Genomic DNA, 22,899 nt, shown 5'->3' on the forward strand with positions numbered 1-22,899 from the left:
AGCTACAAGCCTATGATATTACAGGAAAGATTCTAGCATGGGTAAAGCAGTGGCTGATTGGCTGGAGGCAAATACTGGGAATAAAGGAAGCCTTTTCGGGCTGGTCTGGATGACTGCCGATGATGAGTGGTGTTCCACAAGGGTCTGTGTTGGGACCGATTCTTTTTACATTATACGTCAATGATTTGGACAATGGAATTGATTGCTTTGTACAAATATTGCAGATGATATAAAGATAGGTAGGTAGTTTTGAGGAAGTAGAGATGGTACAGAAGAACTTAGACAGATTAGGAGAATGGGCAAAGAAGTGACAGATGGTATACAGTGTCGGGAAGTGAATGGTCATGCACTTTTGTAGAAGAAATGAATGGGTTGACTATTTTTAAATGGAGAGAAAATACAAAAAACTGAGATGCAAAGGGACTTAGGAGCCCTTGTAAAGGATTCCCTAAAGGTTAACTTGCAGGTTGAGTCAGTGGTGAGGAAGGCAAATGCAATGTTAACATTCATTTCAAGAGGACTAGAATATAAAAGCAGGATGTAATGTTGAGATTTTATAAAGCACTGATGAGGCCTCACTTGGAATGTTGTGAGCAATTTTAGGCCCCTTATCTTAGGAAGAATGTGCCGAAACTGGACAGCGTTCAAAGGAGGTTCACAGTATTGAATGGCTAATCATATGAAGAGCTGTATTCAGTAGAATTCAGAAGAATGAGGTTTGACCTCATTGAAACCTATCAAATGGTGAAAGGCCTTGATAGAGTGGATGTGGACAGGATGTTTCCTATGGTGGGACAGCCTAAGACCAGAGAACACAGTCTCAGAATAAAGGGGTGTCCTTTTAGAACGGAGATGAGGAAGGATTTCTATAGCCAGAGAGTGGTGAATCTCTGTAATTCTTTGCTACAGGCAGCTGTGGAGGCGAAGTCTTTATGTACATTTAAGGCGGAGGCTGACAGGTTCTTGATTGGTCAGGGGATGAAGGGATATGGGGGGGAAGGCAGGAGATTGGGACTGAGAGGAAAAATGGATCAGCCATGATGAAATGGTGGAGCAGACTTGATGGGCTAAATGGCCTAATTCTGCTCCTACAGTATATCTTATGCTCGTAATCCTTCTCTATAGGACCAAAATAAATTTTCAGGACCTCTGAACTGGTTTTTTATTGCGTTGTTTCTTACCCCCACTCTCACTGAAAGAAGCAATTCAAACCATAGTCTCAACAGCATGAAACGATCACATTATGGCATTAAAATGTGCATAAAATAGTCTTTGTATGTGAATTTCTGTTGGGTTAGGTTGTCCTTTCTAGCATTCTTGAGTTGTTCGTCTCTTATCTGCAGCATGGATTTGGCCCTCTGCACCAACCATCTAACTACCATTGACACTAATCCTGCACTATTCCCATTTTGTTTTCCCCACATTCCCAAAAAATTTCCCTGGATTCAACCACCTGCCAACACACTGGAGGAATTTACCATGGCCAATTCACCTATCAACCCACGTGTCCTGAGAAAGTGGGAGGAAACACCAGCATCCAGAAGAAACCCAAGCAGTCATAACAAAAACATTCAAACTCCACACCCAGAGCCCTGGAGGTCAGGATTAAACCAGAAAATGTAACAAAAATACATTCCTCCCAAACTTTTTCTCCAGTTTGTGAGCTTTAATTCCTGGAGTTTCCAAGCCAATCCTGGAAATAGGAGCTAATACAAGAGATTACCTGAGCAAAGTCAAAATGTTAGAAATTACTCAATGTCTGGTGAGAGTGAGAGAGATTGAGAGAGGGTGTGAGAAAGAGAGGGGGGGAGGGAGGGAGAGAGAGACAGACAGATGAGGGGGAGGGGGGGAGAGACGGAGAATGCTTTGGAGTGTTTCCAGCATTGTCTGCCTTTATTTCTGATTTTCTGCATCTGCAGCATTTTATAGCTTGGAAGCTATTTGACAACGTGGCTCCCAAAACTGAACCCATCCCGACCTTATAGTTGGGCACTTCTATTTCAGAGAAGAAATCATTGAGTAGTTTGTGATTGTGAATCAAACAGACAAAATCAGAAAAAAAAGAGATAAAAAATAGCTTACACCCAAACTAGGGCTTGGGTTTATAAGGCTGGGAGTGAAGGGGGCCTGGGGGATGAATGAGGACATTGAAAAGAATGTCTAAAAATAGTTTTTATTCATTGTGTTTACAAGCAGAATAGAAAATTGGGACCAAATGGGGTTGTGGGGGCCAGTGTACAAGTGGAGGTGACAAAAAAAACTTACCTTTGTGGAGTCACACAGGAATATTTTGGGAATTTCTGAGCTCTTATTGGTTTCAGGTTGATCAATTTTATAGCCCTGGCCATCAATGAATTCCACCAGCAGCCTTACAGTGCACCTGATGCTGTTCAGCCCACATTAACCGTTCAGGATAGAAATTTTCAAAACATACTATTTGATTCAATTTGTATGAGGGAAAGCAGGGAAGGAAGGGAACTTTATTAGCCAACAGTGCAGATTGTACCTCTGTTCCCTTTGCTCTGTTGCTGAGCAAGAGCAGGAATCGAACCCAGACTTGCGGGTTTTCTTTCGCAAGATGCAGGCTGCTCTGGAGAACCATTTCATTATTAATGCCAAAGTGAACAGTTGGCTGGAATCCTAAAGGTCCTTCCCAAACAACAGAAATAGAGCCTTGTACTGTGCACATCAAAGGACACAGCCAGCAGAAAGCTGGCTCCATTCCAGCCCAAACATCGCACGATTAGCCTGGGTTTTTCGATCACTTCTGGATGGTCTGCAGTGCTTCTCTGCTCTTTGATGGATCATGTGATAGCTTCGCACATGGAACATCGCAGAGGGCTGCTAATAGATGTTAGTAACTGTTTAACAGTTTGCCACAGTGGACCGGTCTGAGGGGAGGTTTGACTAATAGCTGCCTTTGGGCATCAATGCAACATGATTATCAGCAGAACAGTCTTCAAGTCCTTTAAAAGAGGAAATGAGATGACCAAGGATAGCCCCAGCTAAAATCTACTGCCTTGGCAATGGCCAAAATATGTCAGTATGCATCGATCAGTGGGGACAATACCAGGGTCGCCACAGTTAACTCCTGGAGGGAAAAATGGGTTGGGTAATAGGCTCTTCTTGCTGGAAAAAGCCAAGCATAAAGCAAGAAATTGACTCAGCTGTTACCAAATTACCACACCTTTCCTGTGAGCTGTGACATCAGTCTGGGCTTGTGAAAAGGAAAGAGGGAGGGAAAGAGGAGAGAATGGTATAGAGGGAGTGAGGGGGGGAGGGAGAGAGGGAGGGGGGAGAGGGGAGAGGGGGAGGGGGAGGGGAGGGGGAGGAGGAGAGAGGGGAGAGAGGGGGCAAAGAGGGGGGGAGAGAGAGGAGAGATTCAGCAGAAGGACAGCAGGGTCTTTCCTTAAACATAGTGAACGGATAATGATAACATCATTGGAGTTTGCCTGCAATTTTAGCCCAAGGCCGTGCTGGGAAGCTGTGGTGCAGTTTCATCAACAGACCCAAACTGCTGGCAAAGAATGCTGTTGTAACAGAGGCCAAAGAAGGTGAATTCATTTTAAAAGTGTTTTTGTTTTCTTATTGGCAAGAAGCTGCCCACAGTGTTCTGGTAACCAGTCATGGAAAACCTGGGCCTTCCCAGTCTTAAGTTTCTGACTCTCATCTCCACTGTAAGAGAACCACTCAGGTATTGACAATGATCATTCCAGACGAATAAACACTACAGAGAGGAAAAAAAACATCTTTCTCTTAATAATGTCTAAAGAGATGTTTTGTAGTGACTAATTTGGAACAATGTTTTCTGGAATAAATGATTTGTAGATGAGAAAAATAATAGATGGCTGGGGTAGTACAGGATAACGTAAAGATAAGGTGTAGGCTAAAGCCTGATTTATACTTGTGCATCAAGTGTACACCGTAGGTACCGCGTACCCTACACCGTATGGTGACATGCACCTCCCCAAAAAAGTAACTCACGCATCGCAGCAACACAGACCGCAACAACTGTGATTGGTCCGCTTTGTAGCATCACATTTCCTCCTATGCATTTCCGGTTGCTTCACTCCGCCATGTCTGTACACTAATGCGAAATAAATGGTTGGAGATGATAAGCCAAATCATCAAATCTACCTGCCGACATCCAAAAATATTTGAAATGCATTTCCCCGTCCATGTCTCTCATGAAGAAACTCAACACAATGGCATAGAAACCCCACCGCCAACTAGCGTTTTGGCGGTGAACTGCACAGCGACGCAGACACTACAACGCATGCTCGCTACGGCGTAGGGCTAAGCAGAAGTATATATCAGGCCTACGGCGTAGCCTGTACGCACAAGTATAAATCAGGCTTAAGAAACAACAAAGGACAGAAAGTTTTGGGGAGTAACCTAAATGAAATAACTTGTCCTTCATTAAAGTCACTGTACTTGTAATCCAGTAACATATAATTGTGAAACTGCTCTAGAATTCAGAACCAGAGGTGTTCAATTCATTTAGTATATAAAATACAGGTGAAAAGAAATATCAATGGTTCGGGTAAAACACAATGTAGGAAATTTTTGCTGCAAAGCTCAATGGGTTATAGATATCCACTCAGCAAAGTCAGCAATTGCTCAGAATAGCTTTCTGCATCAGTGTGCTTATGGAAGAGGATTAACCAGGAAAGTTGTTCAGAGGAAGCATATGATAGAACTATAGATTGATATTATTAGTGATTTAGTAAAGTCCAAACCAGCTGGAAGAAAAGTGCATCATTAATGTAGATTAGAAAACTAGTTTAAATTACAGAACTCTTGATACTGGTTAAATAATTCATAACTTGCAAAGAATATGCAGTATATTACCTATGGAACCAACCCAGCCTGGGAAAATCATTAAGCCATGGCTAATTAGAAAAATTACAGGTAATATTAGATTAAAGAATGCATGATGTCTCCAATAACGTTGATGAAGAGTGGATCTTTGAGTTCGGCAATGGGTGACCAAGAATAGATCAACATGAACAGAAACAGGAGAGGTATACGGTGAGAAAAATAAAAGTAAATTGTAAAAAATTCTATTGGGTAAACTAAAAGCAGAGATTGGCAAGGCAGAGGGCTATGACTAGCTCCTGAAGTAACACTATGAAAACATGACTGTTCTGAGAGTGCCCAATGATAGACATTCCTCAGATCATTTGATGACCATAGGAGACAGCAAGACTGAATGACACAATATCTATGAAGGAGGAAGATGCATTTCTGACTACAAAAAGGCTTTAAAGGGTATTAGGTATGGGAAGAGTGCAGACACATGGTACTGAGATAAAGGATCAGTTGTGATCATGTGAAAGAATCAGATGGCCTAAACCTGTTCCTAACTTCCGATGTTTCTAAGTTACTCACTTTCCTGGAAAGTGCTCTACAGAAGTCCTACACAGGGAATACTGCTGCAGAAATTGCAAATCCAATCCACTGCCTGGAAAGAGTAGCGTGTTGGTTAGGCTAATGCTGAAACTGGATCAGCAACCTGGGTTCAATTCTGCCGCTGTCTGCAGTCCCCATGACCGTGTGGACTGACTCAACAGATTCCAAAGGCGTACCAGTTAATGGGTTACCTGGCACATGGGTGTAATTGGGTGGTGCGGCTTTGTTGAGCCAGAAGAACTTGCTATCACGCTGCATCTCTAAATAATCAAATGCTGTAACAAATTTCCTGTGCAACCCAGAAACCCACAAAGCTTCAATCCACTAGCCAGTATCTGTTGGGCACATGAGAAAAGAGTGTTGTGTATACAGATTTATAGGGTGGAGACCTTTTTCAAGGAATATCATCAGAATAGATTTCAGATTACAGGATTGTCCAGTGAGGGAAGATCAGTAATCAAGGTCCATATTCCCAGGCATTTTGGAAGACTGTATTAAAAAAAAAACAATCTCAATATCCCTGATAAAAATAAGTACTGGCAATATGTTCCTATTGGCTGGAAAGACCAGCACCAGGCACCAGGGACAAACAGAAAGTGCCTAATGATTTGAGGATGATGTAGGGAGAAATTTCAGCGCTCTGCATAGTTGGGAATTTTTGAGGCATTCCTCTCGAGAAGGGGTTCCCAACCGGGAACCCTTGGTGTCTAGAGGATGTCATTAATACATTCAAGACAGATAGTAACAGAGTTTTGGATAGTAGGGTAACTCTGGTATCTATGGATCGGGAGTGACTGCTGAGCTGCAGTAGAGATCAGACAGTATATAACAGAGAAGGCTCGGAGTATCAAATGAGCAATTCCTGGTCCTCCATCTTATTCTCTAGTGCCTGCCAAAGCTCCTGACCAAAAAACTGCTTATTCATATAGTTGCAACACCAAGACGGCCTTCCAGCGTGGCACGTCTGTGCGAACAATCAGTACAAATTCAACCAGACCTACTTTCCTCTTCCCATTTTCCAAATGGTGGGCAACAAACAGACTAATCTGCGTGTTTTGGGGGCGTGGAAGGAAACGCAGCTTCAAGAGGAAACCATGCGGCTACAATGAAAACTTACATCATGGGAGTAACACGTACAAAATGGTGGAGGAACTCAACAGGTCAGACAGTGCCTATGAAGAGGAATAAACAATTGTTATTTCAGGCTGTGACACTTCATTAGGATGAAGGTCCTGGTGAAGATTCCTGATACAGGGTCTCTGCCTGAAACGTTGACTGTTCATTCCTCTCCATAGATGCTGTCTGACCTGCTGAGTTCCTCTACCATTTTGTATATATTACTCCGGATTTAGAGCATCTGCAGACTCTCTCAAGTTTATGATCTGCAGCACTGGAAGTTAATACTGAACCTGGATCACTGGAGCTCTGGACTAACAGCTCCACAAATAGTTCCAATCCCTCCCAGCACATTGAGGGAATTTTCCCTCTGGTCCACAGGCTGTTCAAGGACCACATACGGCCAATGACTGCTTCACAATAGGTTTGAGTGGGTGGATTGATATGTGTTAAAGTCTCATCCTGTGGGGGGACAGAATATCTGGCAACGTTATCAGTTCCAGGTCAGGTGCCTTCCATCAACAGCTGCACATCAATCTTGAAGTTTGTGCTGAGGCAACATTTCCAGCGTCTGAAGCATTTCAAAAGGTAAGATCGCGAAAAGAAGCAGTTGCAAAAAAATTTTTACAAGACGCTAATGGCACACAAGCAAGATGTCTGACACCAGGATGTCAGGTTGTGCAAACAGGAAGTGTGAGTAGACATCAGACTCAGCAAGTACACATTCAACTGGAAAAAAAAGACACTGCTGTTGAAATGTGTTTCCACTGAATGAATGAGGGTCAAATCAGCAACACTGCTGTGTTAGCATGGTCCAGAAATGATAAACACAAGAGATTCTGCAAATGCTCGAAACTCAGCGTAGCGCACACAAAGTGCTGGAGGAACTCAGCAGGTCAGGCAGCATCTATGGAGGGGAATGACGAGCTGACAGTTTGAGCCGAGCCCTTTGTCAGGACAAGGGAAAGAAGCTAGAATGCAAAGATGGGGGGGGGGGGGAGGTAAAGGAATAGAAGGTGATAGGTGAAGCCAGGTGGGTGGGAGAGGGGGGTATGAAGTGAGAAGCTGGGAGGTGACAGGCGGAAAAGGCTGAAGAAGAAGGAATCTGATAGGAGAGGAGAGTGGACCAAGGGAGAAGAAAAAGGAGGAGAGGCACCAGATGGAGGTGATAGGCAGGTGATTATTGGATGTTCATGCCATCAGGTTGGAGACTACTCAGACAGAATATGAGCTGCTGCTCCTCCAAGCTGTGAGTGACCTCATCATGCCAGCAGAGGAGGATGTGGACCAACATACCCGGATGGGAATGGGCAATGAAATTAAAAATGGGTGGCCACCGAAAAATCCTGCTTGCTGACGGACGGAGTGAAGGTGTTCGACAAAGTGGTCCCCTGGTCTACACTGGGCCTCACCAATGTAGAGGAGACCACACCAGGAGCATCGGATACAGTGGATGACCCTGACAGACTGGCAGGTAAAGATTCCAGAAACGTTACAGTTTTCACCTCTGGAGTGTCTAAAGGGAAAATGAGGTGGATGAGGTTTGAGAAGGAGCTGGAATCTGATCACTGCATTAAACAGCCGATATGAACTGATGGTCAGCATAGGCTTCCTCGGCTGAAAGGCCATCTTGGTGCAGTAACTATATGGTTAAGCGGTTGTTTTCTCAGATGCTTTGGCAGGAAATGCGGTGGAGACAGTTAAAAGGATCGATGTCTTCTACGTGGTCAAGCCAAATGCATGTTAATTATTAAGAACACTTAAACAACTGGCAACAGCTCTGAGCAAATGCACACAGATTAGAATCAAAACATTTTAAGATGCCGCTCTTATTTTTAATACAGACACAGTCTGTTATCAAAGAGGCCCTGCAGAATTTTAAAAATCCATTTGGAGTCATGGCAAGTAGTCCCCCCACCCCCCAATTTCCCACTGAGCCAGGTGTGTGGAACCAACTTCAAAATGGTCTCTTCACACATTAACTCAGGCCTCACAGGTCACAGCTGAGCAGCACGCTGCTCTCTGCATCACAATGACACACCAAACAAACGCAGCTATCCTCCTCCATCCCCCTCCCCCCCCCAATAAAAGTATCCCCATCCCCTCCCCTCTCCCCTTTAAGGGAATCCGTTCCTGGGACAAAAAGAAAAAGGCCTGTAACCACCAAGGCTCGGGATGAATAAGCAAGCCCAATCACCACAGGATGTCACAGCAAGAGAGCCTAGAGCAGGACAAAGCTTGGGGCACAGTGGAAGAATGAGAAAAACCCCCTGGTTTCCACATCAAAGTGGCACCAACTCTCTGATATCATTTACTGCTGTCCAGCTCCCAGCTAGAGGCCACGGAATGGATCCCTTCTCTTCTGGCTGCTGGTTCACACACAGACTTTGAAGCACTGGAGGATTTTAAATATCTTATGCTTCATCCCCACAGAGTGCATTCTTGGACTTCAGGTTTTTATTTCAGAGACAATCAAGCTGAAAAAGGGGAATTTCATCCCCCCCCACCACCCCTGCTGCCCCTCAAGAACCCGTCCTTTGTGTAGGTGTTAACTGCTCATCTTATGTTAACTGTTGATGATTTTTTATCAAAAAGATCAGTGTGCTCAAAACTCCCTCACTAGCAGGTTGGGAGGCATTTTTTTTATTTTTGGCCTCTTAAAATGATCTGCTCCTTAGTGGTAAAGCTTAGAAAAAGGCTCTGCTTTGATGCACAAGAAGCGAGGTTTAATAATACTCATTGTACTCCAGTCTCAAAGCCAAGTCATTCTGCAAGGGAATAGCTCACATGGAACCACATGGCATTAAGAGCTTCCCAGTGACCATGGCGACCGGCTCAGTGGGTTCCCATCCTGGGAGCTGGTCGGTTCGGGGACACTGGCACGCAGAAGGAGGAACAGCCAGGAAAAGCTGCACCCAGCCAGCAAAAGTCAAAGGTGCGCTGCTAGGAAAATCCAGACAGCAATTCCACAGGCTATCCGCATAGGACAATAAAACGTACACGCACGGGCTCCGTTCTTCCAACACTGTGGCGCAGAGTTGCCTTGTTGTGCATAGTGTATCCCCGTCATCATCCAAAGGAACAATGAACCCAAAAAGGTGTCAAATCAAAGCTGATTTGGCCATCACCTGCTCGAGGACATGTGTACACAGGTACAATGAAAAGCTTACTAACAGCACCACCACAGGCACACAGCATTCACAAGGAAACATAAATTAAATATAAATTACGTAAGAACGAACACAATTAGAACAAAAAAAAGTCCACAGTAGCGTAAAGTGGTCATGGTGTTGCTATACAGAAACAGGGATTGGGGTTGTGCAGGTTGGTTCAATAATCCAATGGTTGAATGTTCTTGAACCTGCTGGTGTGCAACTTCCAAATTTTCTGTTAACCTGCCCGGTGGTAGCTGCAAGAAGATGGTGTGGCCGGGATGCCGGGAATCTTTGATGGTAGATGTTGCCTTTTTGAGGCAGTGCACCACGTAGATACTACTGATGCTGGGGAGGACTGTGCCGGTGATCTACTGGGTTGAGTACGCTACTCTCCTCAGCTTCTTCCTTTGCTGTGGATTTGGATTGCTGTACCAGACCACGCTGAAACCAGACAGGATACTTTGAACAGTGTATCAGTAAAAGATTGTTTGAGTTTTCAGTGACATGTTTTATCTCCTTAATCTTCTAAGAAAGGGAAGATGGTAGTGCCTTCCTTGTAATTACACCAATGTATTGCGCCAGAACAGGACATCAGATGTGTTAATGCCCAGGAATTTAAAGCTGCTGACCCTCTCCACCACCAATTCCGCCCCCCCCCCCCGAATGTAGACTGGTGTATGTTTACCCTCTGTCCCCTTCCCGAAGCCAACAATTCGATTCTCTAGTTGGTAAAGATGTTCAATACATCCCTTGATGATATAGGTTCACTGAATTGCAAATAAGATCATGTAACCTCACCACACAGTGATGCAGAAAACCACCCAACCTTCCCATTCAAGGGGCACCACATGGGCCATCCAACTTCTCTCCTAGAGTCATGGAACACCCTCTTCGGGCCATCGAGTCCATGCCAAAATAATAGTTTGCCTAGTCCCATCAACCTGCACCTTGAGCCTAGCTCTCCATCACCCTCCTACCCATGTACTTATCCAAACCTCTGACATCGAATCCGCATCCACCACTGTCACTGGTGACTCATTCCACCCTCCGAATGAAGAGGGTCCCCCTCATGTTCCCCTCACATATTTCACCATTCACACTTAACCTATAAACTCTAATTTCAGTCTCACCCAACCTCAGTGGAAAAAAGCCTCCTTGCATTTACCCAGTCTATACCCTCATAATATTATATACTCCTATCAAGTCTCCTCTCATTCTCCTATGCTCCAGGAAATAAAATCCTATCCTATTCAACACTTCCCTATAACTCAAGTCCTGAAGTCTTGCCAAATCCTTCTAAACTTTCTCTGCACTCCTTCAATCTTAACGATATCTTTCCTATAGTCAGTGACCAAAACTGCACATATTACTCCAAAATTAGGCCTCACCACTGTCTTATTCAATTTAAACATCACACCCCAACTCCTGTACTCAATACATTGATTTATGAAGGCCAGTGTGCTGAAAACTCTCTTTACAACCCTATCTACCTGTGACGCCACTTTCAGGATTTATACATCTGTATTCCCAGACCCCTCTGTTCTTTCATAGTCCTCAGTGCCCTGCTATTCTTACCCTCTCCTCCCACCACTTCATGACAACACTCCAACAGGCATTAGCAAATGGTGTTCCTGGGAAAATTATGGGTAACCCTGGCGCTGTTATGCTTGCCAACACTTAAGGACAGGGGCACTGCAAATGGGGCAGGACAGCACTGTGCTACCCAGGGTAGAGTATTAACACTGAGCCAATCCTCCAGTCCTTTCCCTTTATGCTCAAAGGGACTGTTTCTCTCCTTCAAAAAGGTTTTTAAGGTGCCACACAACTTAAAGCATCACCTCTTATTACATCTCAATGCTTGAAGAGTAACAAGTTATTAATAAAACATAGTCTGCATTTGGCTCGAGAACAGCTAGAGATCTCTGATCAAACGAAACCTGCAAATGGTGTGATTAGATTTTGACGTCGTAAACCAGCGAGTTGTTCGTTATGTCTTCCCGCTTGCTGGAAAATGGAGTCACCCCTTTCTCCCTTAATAGGAGAGCCTGCAGCATGTCGAATTATCCGGTGAGCAATGTAGTCTTTGGGGTAACTGCAAGTCTGTGTCTTTGCTATTGCTTTGCTCACGCTTGAGTGCTGGTAGCGGGTGCCCTTTATTTTTGCCGGTGAGGGGAGGGAGATTGTTGCTTGCTGCTGCTTACACGTGGGAGGGAGGGGAGCTGGGGGGGAGGACTTTGGGGTTCTAACATTTAACTGTCATTCATTCTTGGGGCACACTCCTCTGTTTTCGTGGATGGTTGCGAAGAAAAAGCATTTCAGGATGTATATTGTATACATTTCTCTGACATTAAATGTACCTTTGAACCTATTCTTCATGTCAGCCTGGACCCTAAACTCTGCAATGAATTCCCAAATGTTTCTATCACTCCACCCTTCCCTCTTTAAAGCCTTCTTGCTTGAGCAAAGCTCTTACACCTAACGTTAGTGTTTCCTCTATTGGTGTCTATATCGCACTTTCCCATGGGGACAGTGCTATATCAGTGCACGTTGCTGTTTCCTTATTGTTATGGTCAATTGTGAAAGTATGTACCTTTTGGTCTATAATTTGGAAACTTACACTAAACAGGTTCTGAACCAACACTGTAGTCAATCGATCACGGTCACTCAGTCATATTGCATTGTGAGCTGGAACTGCTACTAATGCAAGTACGTTCAGGGTTCAGGATGCAAGAGGGGTCGAGGGAGAGTTAAGCACACAGATGTCCCCTTAATCAGCCTAAACATACAAAGCTCCAAGTAAGAATTCACCAGCCAGAATTTTTTGTCCACGGAGTAAGACGTGATCTAGCAATTATCAGTGATTGATGTGGTTCTCTGATGTTCAGCCCGCTCACTGAAACTTATAAATCCTCCAGAGCTTTAAATGACCAACCCTAATGTAATCCTGGACAATATAAATTGATGTGGGAAAAGCAGTGGAGACCCCCCACACCCTCACCACCGACAATCTCATCCAATATCCCGAGAAATATATAGAGGGGAGAAAAATGAGTGAACAGGACAAAACGCATGCCCACATAAAATTAATCTGTCAGAAACTATCCCAAGGGTTTTCCCATTCTGACATCATAATTTTGAAACAGCATCTGCAGGTCACACAGCAAAAATGAGCTCAGTCATTCTGGCAATTTCTCCACAGGTTTTACTGTGGAGGTGGAGATAATTTTGTGGAAACTCTACCCTACATGCACAATACACTCAATGGCCACTTTTTTTTAGGGACCTTCTGAATGTATGTTCGTGGTCTTCTGCTGCTGTAGCCCATCCACGTCAAAGTTCAACCTGCTGTGCGTTCAGAGATGCTCTTCTGCACACCACCGTTGTAATGCGTGGTTATCTGAGTTACCGTTGCCTTCTTGTCAGCTTGAAAGTCTGGCCATTCTCTCTGACCTCTCATTAGCATGAAGTTTTTGCCCACAGAACTGCCACGCACTGGGTATTATTTGTCTCTCATATCTACAGTGTAGCCACTGTTGTGCATGAAAATCCCAAGAGATTTGCAGTTTTTTGGAATACTCAAACTACCACGTCTTACACCATGGTCAAAGTCCCATTTCTTCCCCAATCTGATATTTGGTCTGAACAACAACTACATGTTTTTACATAGTGAGTTGCTACCAAATGATTCACTAATTAGATATTTGCATTAATGTATACCTAATAAAGTGGCCACTAAATGTACAATGTGTTGAATAAAATGCTGGCCCAATATGATGCTTGAAACTGAAAACTGGTGCCTTTTATTTCAGGTCGTGATGATGTAAGTCAATATATTCAATTGTTCTCCTGCCTGACTAAGCCTTGGACCTGGGAAGAGCTGTTCAGCAGAATGCATTACTCTTAAACACCAAACACCTGGAGCTTTGTGTGTTGTTTATAGAAAGCTAACCACACCTTCCTGAAGTAAGATAGCAGAAGCATAAATTTGCCTCAGCATTCCAACTAACAAGGATGACACTTTGAGATGCCTGGTTTCATTCAAGGTTGCCTCTAACTTGGTCAAATGTTGCTTGTTCAAAAAAAAAGGTGTGGCTTTGCCGAAATTCATGAAATCCCGTGATTAGCTTCCTTTCTAACACCGCACTAAGAAGGATCATGGGCATGTGCCAACAAAGTAGGGTTCTACTGGAGCAAGTGACTGGGTAAAGTTCAACAGCCTAGAGTGTAGGACCAAAAGCCCCTTGTGTCTTCTCTATGGCTGAGTGGCTCTTCAGTTCCATTTTTCCCCTTACTTTGTACACAATATTCTGATAATATGCAAATTTGTCTTTGCATCCACGTCCTCATCAAAATCGATTCAGATTCACGGACTCTTGAATACCCAGCTGATTAAAATGCACGATGTCATGCCAGTGTTGTAGGGTTTAACAGCTCTGTGCTGTGGTCTGGCATTCTCTTTTTGCATATAATAGCTCAGAAAATCACCTGCATCGTGCTCTCTTGCCCTGTTCTGACAATCAGGCTAAAGATCTCAGGGTACCACTAGAAAGACACAGGGAGCTTTCCTGGAACCAATAGCCATTCCTTCTCTTCCGCCTACAAAGCCCTTAAGACAAAGCAACTGGCCTTTAACTGCGGGATTGTGGTGTGCGCTATAATCTGCGAACAGTTTCTAACCTTCTGTGCCACCATTTTGTCTCAGTGGACAGCGTTCTGACTGGTTGCATCACTGTTTGCTCCAATGCATTGGATCACAAGAAGTTGCAGAGGGTGTAGACTCAACCAGCTCCATCACCAGTGCAAGGTCCCCCCACCATTGAAGATATCTTCAAAAGGCAGTGGCTCAAGAAAGTGGCATCCATCATTAAGTAACCTCAGCATCAGAACATGGCCTCTTCTTGTTGTTAACATCCAGAAGCAGGTACAGGAACAGGAAGACCTACACTCAATGTATCAGAAACTGTTTCTACCCCTCAGGAATCAGATTTCTGAATGGTCCATGAAGACCACCACACCATTCCTCTTTTGCATTATAGACAACAGGTGCAGGAGCAGGCAATTTGGCCCTTTGAGCCAGCACTGCCATTCACTATGATCATGGCTGATCATCCACAATTAGTATCCAGTTCCTGCCTTATCCCCATAACCTTTGATTCTGCTATCTTTAAGAGCTCTATCCATCTCTTTCTTGAAAGCGCCCTGAGACTTGGCCTCCACAGCCTTCTGGGGCAGGGCATTTCACATATCCACCAGGATGAAAAAGTTTTTCCTCAACTCCGTTCTAAATGGCCTACCCCTTATTCTTAAACTGTGGCCTCTGGTTCTGGACTCACCCATCAGCGGGAACATGCTTCCTGCCTCCAGCGTGTCCAATCCCTTAATAATCTTATATGTTTCAATAAGATCCCCTCTCAGCCTTCTAAATTCCAGAGTATACAAGCCCAGTCGCTCCAATCTTTCGACATATGACAGTCCCGCCATCTACTATTTTTTTCTTTGTAACATATAGTAATTTTTCTGTGTAATGCGCTGCACTGCTGTCACAAATAACAAATTTCACATGTCTCAGAGATAGTAAATCTGATCCAATTATAAAGACACTTTTTTTTCCTACTTAATATGACATAATGAGGGGTGGTTTTATTCTGAGGCAATATTGCAACATGACCAATATCAATATTGTAACTCTCTGATAAAACACTCCTGATTTATTGTTCCCAACTTTTATTTTAATTGAAGTCAGTTGGGAAAGATGCATATTGGACAGCTCTAGTTTATGAGGTATGGTCTGCATCATCAGCTAAAAGTGAGGACCACCCCAGCTAGTGACCAGAGTCAGCAGTGGCCATGGTAGCTCAAGTGAAGCCAACAGGCAAGGGGGATTTGAAGAGTCTGTTGGTGTTACAGCACAGAAACATGCCCTCTAACCCACCATGTCTATGCCAAATATTGTACTTACCTGTCTTATTGGAAAAATTAAGCCTGTGGACCTTTTATGCCTCGATGATTTGAGTGCATGTCTAGTTACTGTTGTAGGAGTGCCTACCCCAGGAAGTTAAACCTCCAGAATTTTCCTTCCCCATTCCCCAATCTCACCAGTGATGTGTCAATAGTGTTCAGCAGCTATTTGTGATGGCTTGATGAGACTTGACAGATTTTCTCTCCCGGAGTCCCGGAGAGCCTGAATGCTGAATGCAATAGTGTTTAAGTGGCATCTGCAGGCACAGTGCCAGTCTGATTATCTGGCCCTTGGGCAGGTTATGGTCCAGCCTGCAACAAGTTAAAATAGCCAGGGAGTCAGAGGTTCCCAGCCATTCATTGTTTCCCATTGAAAGACGCAGTAATAATTTAAACCCTATGAATGACAAATATACAAAGGAGGCAGGTGTTTGATGTGCCTGAATTACAGCAATGTAATAAATGTCTACTCATCACCTCTTCATTACTATGTTCGATGACTGACAAATCATAGCCCTAATGTGAGCAGAAACAGTTGGTATAAACACCGCACACTATACGTCTGACATTCTTTGCATTAACCTCGGTGAGGTATCCAAGCAGTATTTGCAAGTGCACGTCTTTTGATTTACACCACAGAATTTGCTTGTGGTGCATACCAGCTCTTTCTCTGGTGTTGAAAAACACTCCCATTCTCATTGATCTAATATCTGTCACCAAAGTTACTTCCCACTAAACAACAATCGCAACGTCACTAAGACATGATACCGGAAACTTATGTAGAACAGAAACATAGAAGTCTACAACATGCCCACGTTTGACCTTTGCTGTGACTGGGTTAATCTCAATTCAAGTTCTGCATCAGGCTTTGGTGGTCCTACATTACTGAAAGGCAGGGAAACAAAACAGTCAGGATGTGCATGTGCTTTGGGGAACATGGTGAGACTTGTGCTCAATCAGATGTTGGGTAAGGCCAGAATCTGGCTTCTGCAGCAAAGTAGTAAGCTTTGTGGTGCCGTGAAATTAAAAAAAAAACAAGTAGAAGTGATTTCCATTGTTCTATATTCTTTCCTCCTTTCCTGAAGGCACAGGCTCTTTTTGCATTGCAGTTCCATTGGTGAAAAACCACCCTCTGACATCTTTCCCAAGTTACTAGTCACAGGAGAGAGTGCTACCACCAACCATGGTCACTGTAAATGGTAACACAGCAAGTTTTCATCAGATGCGCCAACAAATAAATGTCTGCATCCGGGGTCACCAGCTCCCACTTCAGGTGTTTCAGCGTTTTTCCACAAGGCATTACAGGGGCACACCCTTGTCGTAACACCCACATACTTGGCTGACAAGACTTCAATGAGGGTGGAGTGCTTCAGAAATTTGCACGGCAGCACTGCAGATTTATACAGATTAGCCTGCATCTTCGTACCTTGAAGGTTAACACTGGGAGCGTTTCGAGGGAGCCTGAGCACATTTCGTGGAAGGAGAAACTCTGAACAGAAGGTGGAAAAGAATACTGACTCCTTGAATTTATTTTCCTCAAGTTCAAACAAACTGGAATGGAGGGATTAAGACTCTTTGAAGTCCGTCAGTTTACAGAGTGGAATTGAATTGGGGCAGCACTTTAATTGAATCTGAATGTTGCCAAGCTCTGGGTAATAGACAATCAACATGGTTTTAATTCAGCCCCATTCTCCCCTCTGTACATGATCTGCATACAAATTCCTTCTCACTGGCCTTTCAGGCATCAATCAGCAGTTAGTAACACTGCAAACATGAACATCATTTTCACATTGTTAAAACTGTAAAAAGATATTTAGGAAACTTTACTCCGTCGTTATATGAAAAATTAGCTTCTCTCTACTTTCACCATGATCAATAGACCTTAAAAGAAAAAAAATCAATTTCATTAAAAGCCATTTCATATTCAGAAGATTGCAAATTCATTGGATTAAATGTGTACAAGATGGGCTTTAGGTAATCTTTTAAGTATTTAAATCGACAGTCCTGGAAATAATAATAAAAAATAGTGGCCACTTTAAGAAGTTGACAAGCCATGAATGCAAGACAGCCGTGTTGTTAAGAGGGCCTCACAGATCAGGGGGGATGGTCCTTGTCATCTGCCCCAGCCTTAGAATCAGTTCATCCATACATCAACAGACATATTCAGTCTAGTCTTCAGATCGCACTGCCGGTGGTGTGAGTCCACAGTCAAAGAAAGTTCTGGGAGATAACTGATGTTCGGAATTCCAGGGTGAGGTAGTTATGAAAGGGAGGAAAGAGTCAAGCAAACTACAAGAGGCAGTGAGAAACTACGGTAGAGATTAGGAGTTGCACATTATTATAGAAAAAATATAGTTGAGGAATTGGATTTTTTTTACTTCGCTATTTATTCATGGGATATGGGCAAGGCAGAGAGTGAGGGACTTGTAGAATTACCGCTGTTGTGTTCCCATATGACTCCCAGAAGTGGAAACAAGATGATTGAGAAATCAAGCTGATAAAGGGTGAGAAAGCTACATTCTTAAGTAATGACAGAGAAATTGCATAACTATCATGATGGTATTGGGCTTGCTGACTGCAAAGTTCTGACCTCAAGCGAAGATCTTACTAAAGGTTACACTGCACTTCAAAGACTAGTTCCTTCCCCTGTTTATCCTCCATAGAGAGTTTAGCTGCTAATACCCATGATTTGAGCGATGGCATCTCCCCTCCCTGCCAAAGTTGAGATACTTCCACCTAACACTGTAGTTCAAAAACACAGTTCGTTTATCATTCGTGATACATGTTTAAATCCAGAGAAAATTCTTAAAACATACCTAAAATTCATAGAAGGTGTCTATTGTATAAGATTTCCAAATTACAAATGATTTCTAAAACAAAGGATTTCCAGAAAATAGGTACAATTCCTATAAGCTAAAAGACATAGCAATGAGTTCCAAATGAATATATCATCCATTGTGGAAATTGAAGGCAGAGGAATGGATGCTAGTCACCCCATCTTTCTGTGAATCTTCTTGCTGTTCTTTACCATTCCTAACAAGTCTGACAGCTCTCTATATTTACCATTTTTTGCCACTTGGTTGACTTCACACACTTGATATTTTTTTCAAGCTAACTTTTTACACAAATGGTATAAAAGCTTCTGGAGATATAATTCCTAGATTCTCACAATTAACGCTGTGAAGTTGACTCCTTGAACACACAAACCTTCCAACTATTAACAGATTAGCTATTTGATGTGCTAAAAAATAGTATCTATCTGGTCTGAAAGCTTCCTTGAACTAAATAACTTAGCCAGTGTTGTCTGGTTTGTAACAGATCAATTAGCATCACTGTCTTGCACAGCAACTCCTGAGCAGTCAGCCTAGGGTGCTGTAGGCCTGCAACTTGTATTCCATAAAGAATGCTGTTTGTTTGCAAAGCTGTTGTTTCAATTTCAGGCTGATTATTGTTTGCCATTTACATTAAGAACTGTAGACTGGTTCCTGTTTATGCCAGGAAGCTGAACAAATAATATTAGCTGTTAGCTTAACTTATTCAAAACAACCCTTTGATCTCTAAAAGTTTCAGCTGCTGTGTTAGAAAGACGAGCTTGGCAAAGAAGAAATAGCCTGCCCCTGGACAGTGAATATCTATCATATTACTTAATGATTTTGTATTAATATTTACCGAAAGTGATAACAAAATTGATACCTCACCAGAACCTGAGGGTAATATTAATGCAGTAGAGATTGAAATAGAGAAAAATGTTACCTAGTAACACCAGAGACTAACTCTCTAGAAGTGAACAGCATGCTCAAGGAAACTTGATACGAGATAGCAGACACTAGTGAAATGTACTAACTGAGGTTCTGTCATAATGCAGAGAAGATGAGATATCAAAAACAGAAGGAAGCGACAACAAACGGAAAGATCAAACAGGTGATGGAGCAGAGAATTCATAAGCAATCCATGGACTTCGTGCATCCTTTGACACACTATTATCATCATCTTTTGGCATTCATAATCTACTACAAAAAGAGCACAAATATCATGCTAATTTTACAACAGATATACATGTCCAGAAGCATCTCTTAGCTACAAAAACTGAACAATATTAATATTCATCACTTGATATCCAATTTCCTGCACCTCCACTATTTCATATACAGTAGATAAGAGGTGCTAAAACCTGATGCTTTTCTGTAATTGTCATAGTATTTTCTTTTCCTTGGTTTGCTCACAATGCCAAAGAAAGTGAATGTTTGGCAATCTCTAACTATAGCCAACATGCTAAATCATCAGGTTTAGTGTTAAGGTAAAGAGACAAACACTGACACCCAGCCCTGTGAGCTTGTGTAGATGAGGTCTCTGCCTTACCTTGCCCAGCACAGTGAGGCAGGGTTTGGGATCCAGTTCCGGTTGTTCCAGCTTCACCACTCCCACCCATCCATACTCGTACAGGTCCTCCTCATCATTGTTGTTGCATAGTCCCAATGGGTGCATCTGGGGAAGAACAACAATAACAAGTTAATAGGTTCAAGGCTATATGATATGGTCACTCTCAGCTGATTCAACATGTTTCCTCAATTCCTTATCAGAGCAGGTCTGTTATTCATTTTGTACATTGACATCTATTTCATTTAACACCAAAGAGCAAGGGAAGCACGTTGTTATTATTCCTAGGATTTATTACACTGATACAACTGAATACACTGTTAGTCAGTGTACTGTACCACAGCTCAGCACAGGGGGAACGGTAGACACATCTTTGTCCTGGGTAGTGACTGCTGCCCTATCCCATTATATGAAAACAGTCCAGTAAAGGCAGGCTATCCAAAGCGGAGAGGACAATACCCGTAAGGACTGTCTCTTCATCCTGGAGCTACAGCTGTCCTGTATTTCTCTCAAAGGTCATAGACAGATCAGTCATACACTGTAAAAATATAAGCTTCTATGTTGATGCATGGGGGGAGGGGAACTCTCAGAAGGGAGAACAGAATAGGGAGATAAATAAAACAACTACAAATGCCTATTGTGTTAGATGCTTGCTTTGATGAATTATTTAGTTCAGACAGTATGAAATTTTAGCTTGGACTGGGTTTGAAGCAACCACCTCCATCAGTGTAGCTCCCTGAACTGTCGAGATCAAATTTCAAACATACGATGGATTGGTCAGTGGGTGGTTATGTAATTATTATTCATGTTCACTATATCTAATTCTGCCTCCCCATCTCAAAAACATGTACTTATTCAGAAACACATATCAGAGTATATGCCATTTCTCTTAACCCCACCTCCCCATTCACTCCTCTCTCCCAAGGTTGCCTGTGGTTACGTTCTTGTTGCAAGGGCTCTTCAGATCAGTGGATATAAAAATTCCTGCATTGTTAACACTAAGAACATAGGAATTCACTTCAGTGTCCCGGCTAATTAGCAGCAGGCCAGCAAATTACCGATTACAGATTACAAGTCACATTCCTGTTTGCAGATATTGCTGGGGAAATTTTGACTGTCTCATTTCCTACCTTACAGCAATGGCCACACTTCCAAAAACAAACCCCTCTGGCAGTAAAGCACGTTGTGAATGCTGCTATATAAACGCACTTTTCTCTTTCTTTCATGCAGTCCTGTGCAAATATCTTCGGCTCATACATTTAGCTAACATGCCCAAGACTTACACAGTATCGTAATTTTATGTATTGTACTGTACTGTTGCCGCAAAAAAAAAATCAAATTTCATGACATATATGAGTGATGATAAACCTGATTCTGACAGGGGTCAGTATTGTGGACTAAGAGTGGGAAGAGAGCAGGGAGAGAGGAATCATGGTTGGGTAAAGGGGAAGGGAGTGGAGAGGGTGGGAAGCACCAGAGAGACATTCCGTAATGATCAATAAAACAATCGTTTGGGATCAAAATGACCTTGCCTGGCTTCTCAGGGCTTGGTGTGTCTGAACCCGCACCATTCCCCGACCCTGGCACTCCCTCTCTGCCACCTCTCCCACACCCCTCACGCAGCAATCCACCCTTGTCATTCCCAGCACCCTTTGCTCCTGCCAGATTTACAAACTTGCTCTCTGTTCCACGTTAACAAATACAGTACTGTGCAAATACCCAGCGATATATATGTACCTAACACTTTTGCACAATACTATGTTGACATTGGATACTGTAAGTTTAATAATATCTGCTACTGGGAGAAGTAAATTCCCATTGGAACTCAATGAATAGATCTTGACGACTTCATCAACCACATTAGCACTGATATACATCAAGGGTAAACTTCACATTAAACATGTCACTCTATACCCAAAATCTCATGTTCAGAATGAGCAAGCCCTTTACCTCCTTTCTTCACTGTGGGGACCCCTTCCACCAATGTTCATTACTACACTTAGAATCATAGAGACATACAGCACGTAATCAGCACCTCACTAACCATCAACTACCTATTAGTTATTAGTTCTCGTCACTTTCTTAACTTCCACTGGATTCTTTTGCCCACCATGACAATGGGGGCAATTTACAGTGGGAAACAGCCTAGCAACTATCATGTCTTTGGGATATGCGATTATACTGGAGTGCACGGAGGAATGAACCCAGGCAGTTCACAGGGAGAACATGCAAATGCCACGCAGACAGCACCCAACACCACTGGCACTGTGCAGCAGGAGCTCTACAACCATGCCACTGTGCCCCTATATTTGCAGCCCTGCTGGTGACGTGGTAAATTGTCAAAAAAAAACTCATGGAAGCAGATAAGGACTCAATTTATGAACAAAATGCTGCATCTTTTATTGATTGCCTATTATTCTGGTCAACTTGTTGCTAACAGACCTGCATTACAGTGCAAGAAAGGACGAATGGCTTTCTGACGGTTATTAAATTTGGTTTAGAAAGCCAAACAAGGGGGAAACTATCTATTTGACAGCAGAATATACAATACTTATGCCACCTCTAATAATGCTTGGCCTTGGTTACAAAGCAGGGGCTTGCGCGAGCTGGTTAAGATTACAGCAATGGTGATCGACCTCACTTATTAAACTTGACCAAAATGGCTTTCCTCAGGAACGTTTAGGCAATGATTCAGATTTGCTTTGGTTGCACCAAGGGACTGGATATTTTTCACGGGCTGCTGCAATGCTGGATTTCTCAAGAATGCCCTGTGGTAAAATATCCATGCCATTATTTTGGATACGAATGCTCTGGGCAATATTTCCATTAACACTCGTAAAACAGAATGTGTTTGGTTCAAGTTACCAATACACACATAAAG

At 43.0% G+C, this 22,899-nt stretch overlaps 1 protein-coding gene across 2 annotated transcripts in view; it reads right to left on the minus strand.

The window, feature by feature from the left end:
• The window catches only part of znrf3 (zinc and ring finger 3), a 247,536-nt gene that overhangs the window by 92,666 nt on the left and 131,971 nt on the right, over positions 1–22,899 (minus strand). For both annotated transcript variants that reach the window (XM_063034302.1, XM_063034301.1), the window contains exon 2: positions 20,001–20,126. In XM_063034302.1, the coding sequence (XP_062890372.1) occupies positions 20,001–20,126 (126 nt within the window). The remainder of the gene's footprint in view (positions 1–20,000; positions 20,127–22,899) is intronic.

Source organism: Mobula hypostoma, chromosome 27 (assembly GCF_963921235.1).
Source record: "Mobula hypostoma chromosome 27, sMobHyp1.1, whole genome shotgun sequence".
Taxonomy (NCBI): Eukaryota; Metazoa; Chordata; class Chondrichthyes; order Myliobatiformes; family Myliobatidae; genus Mobula; species Mobula hypostoma.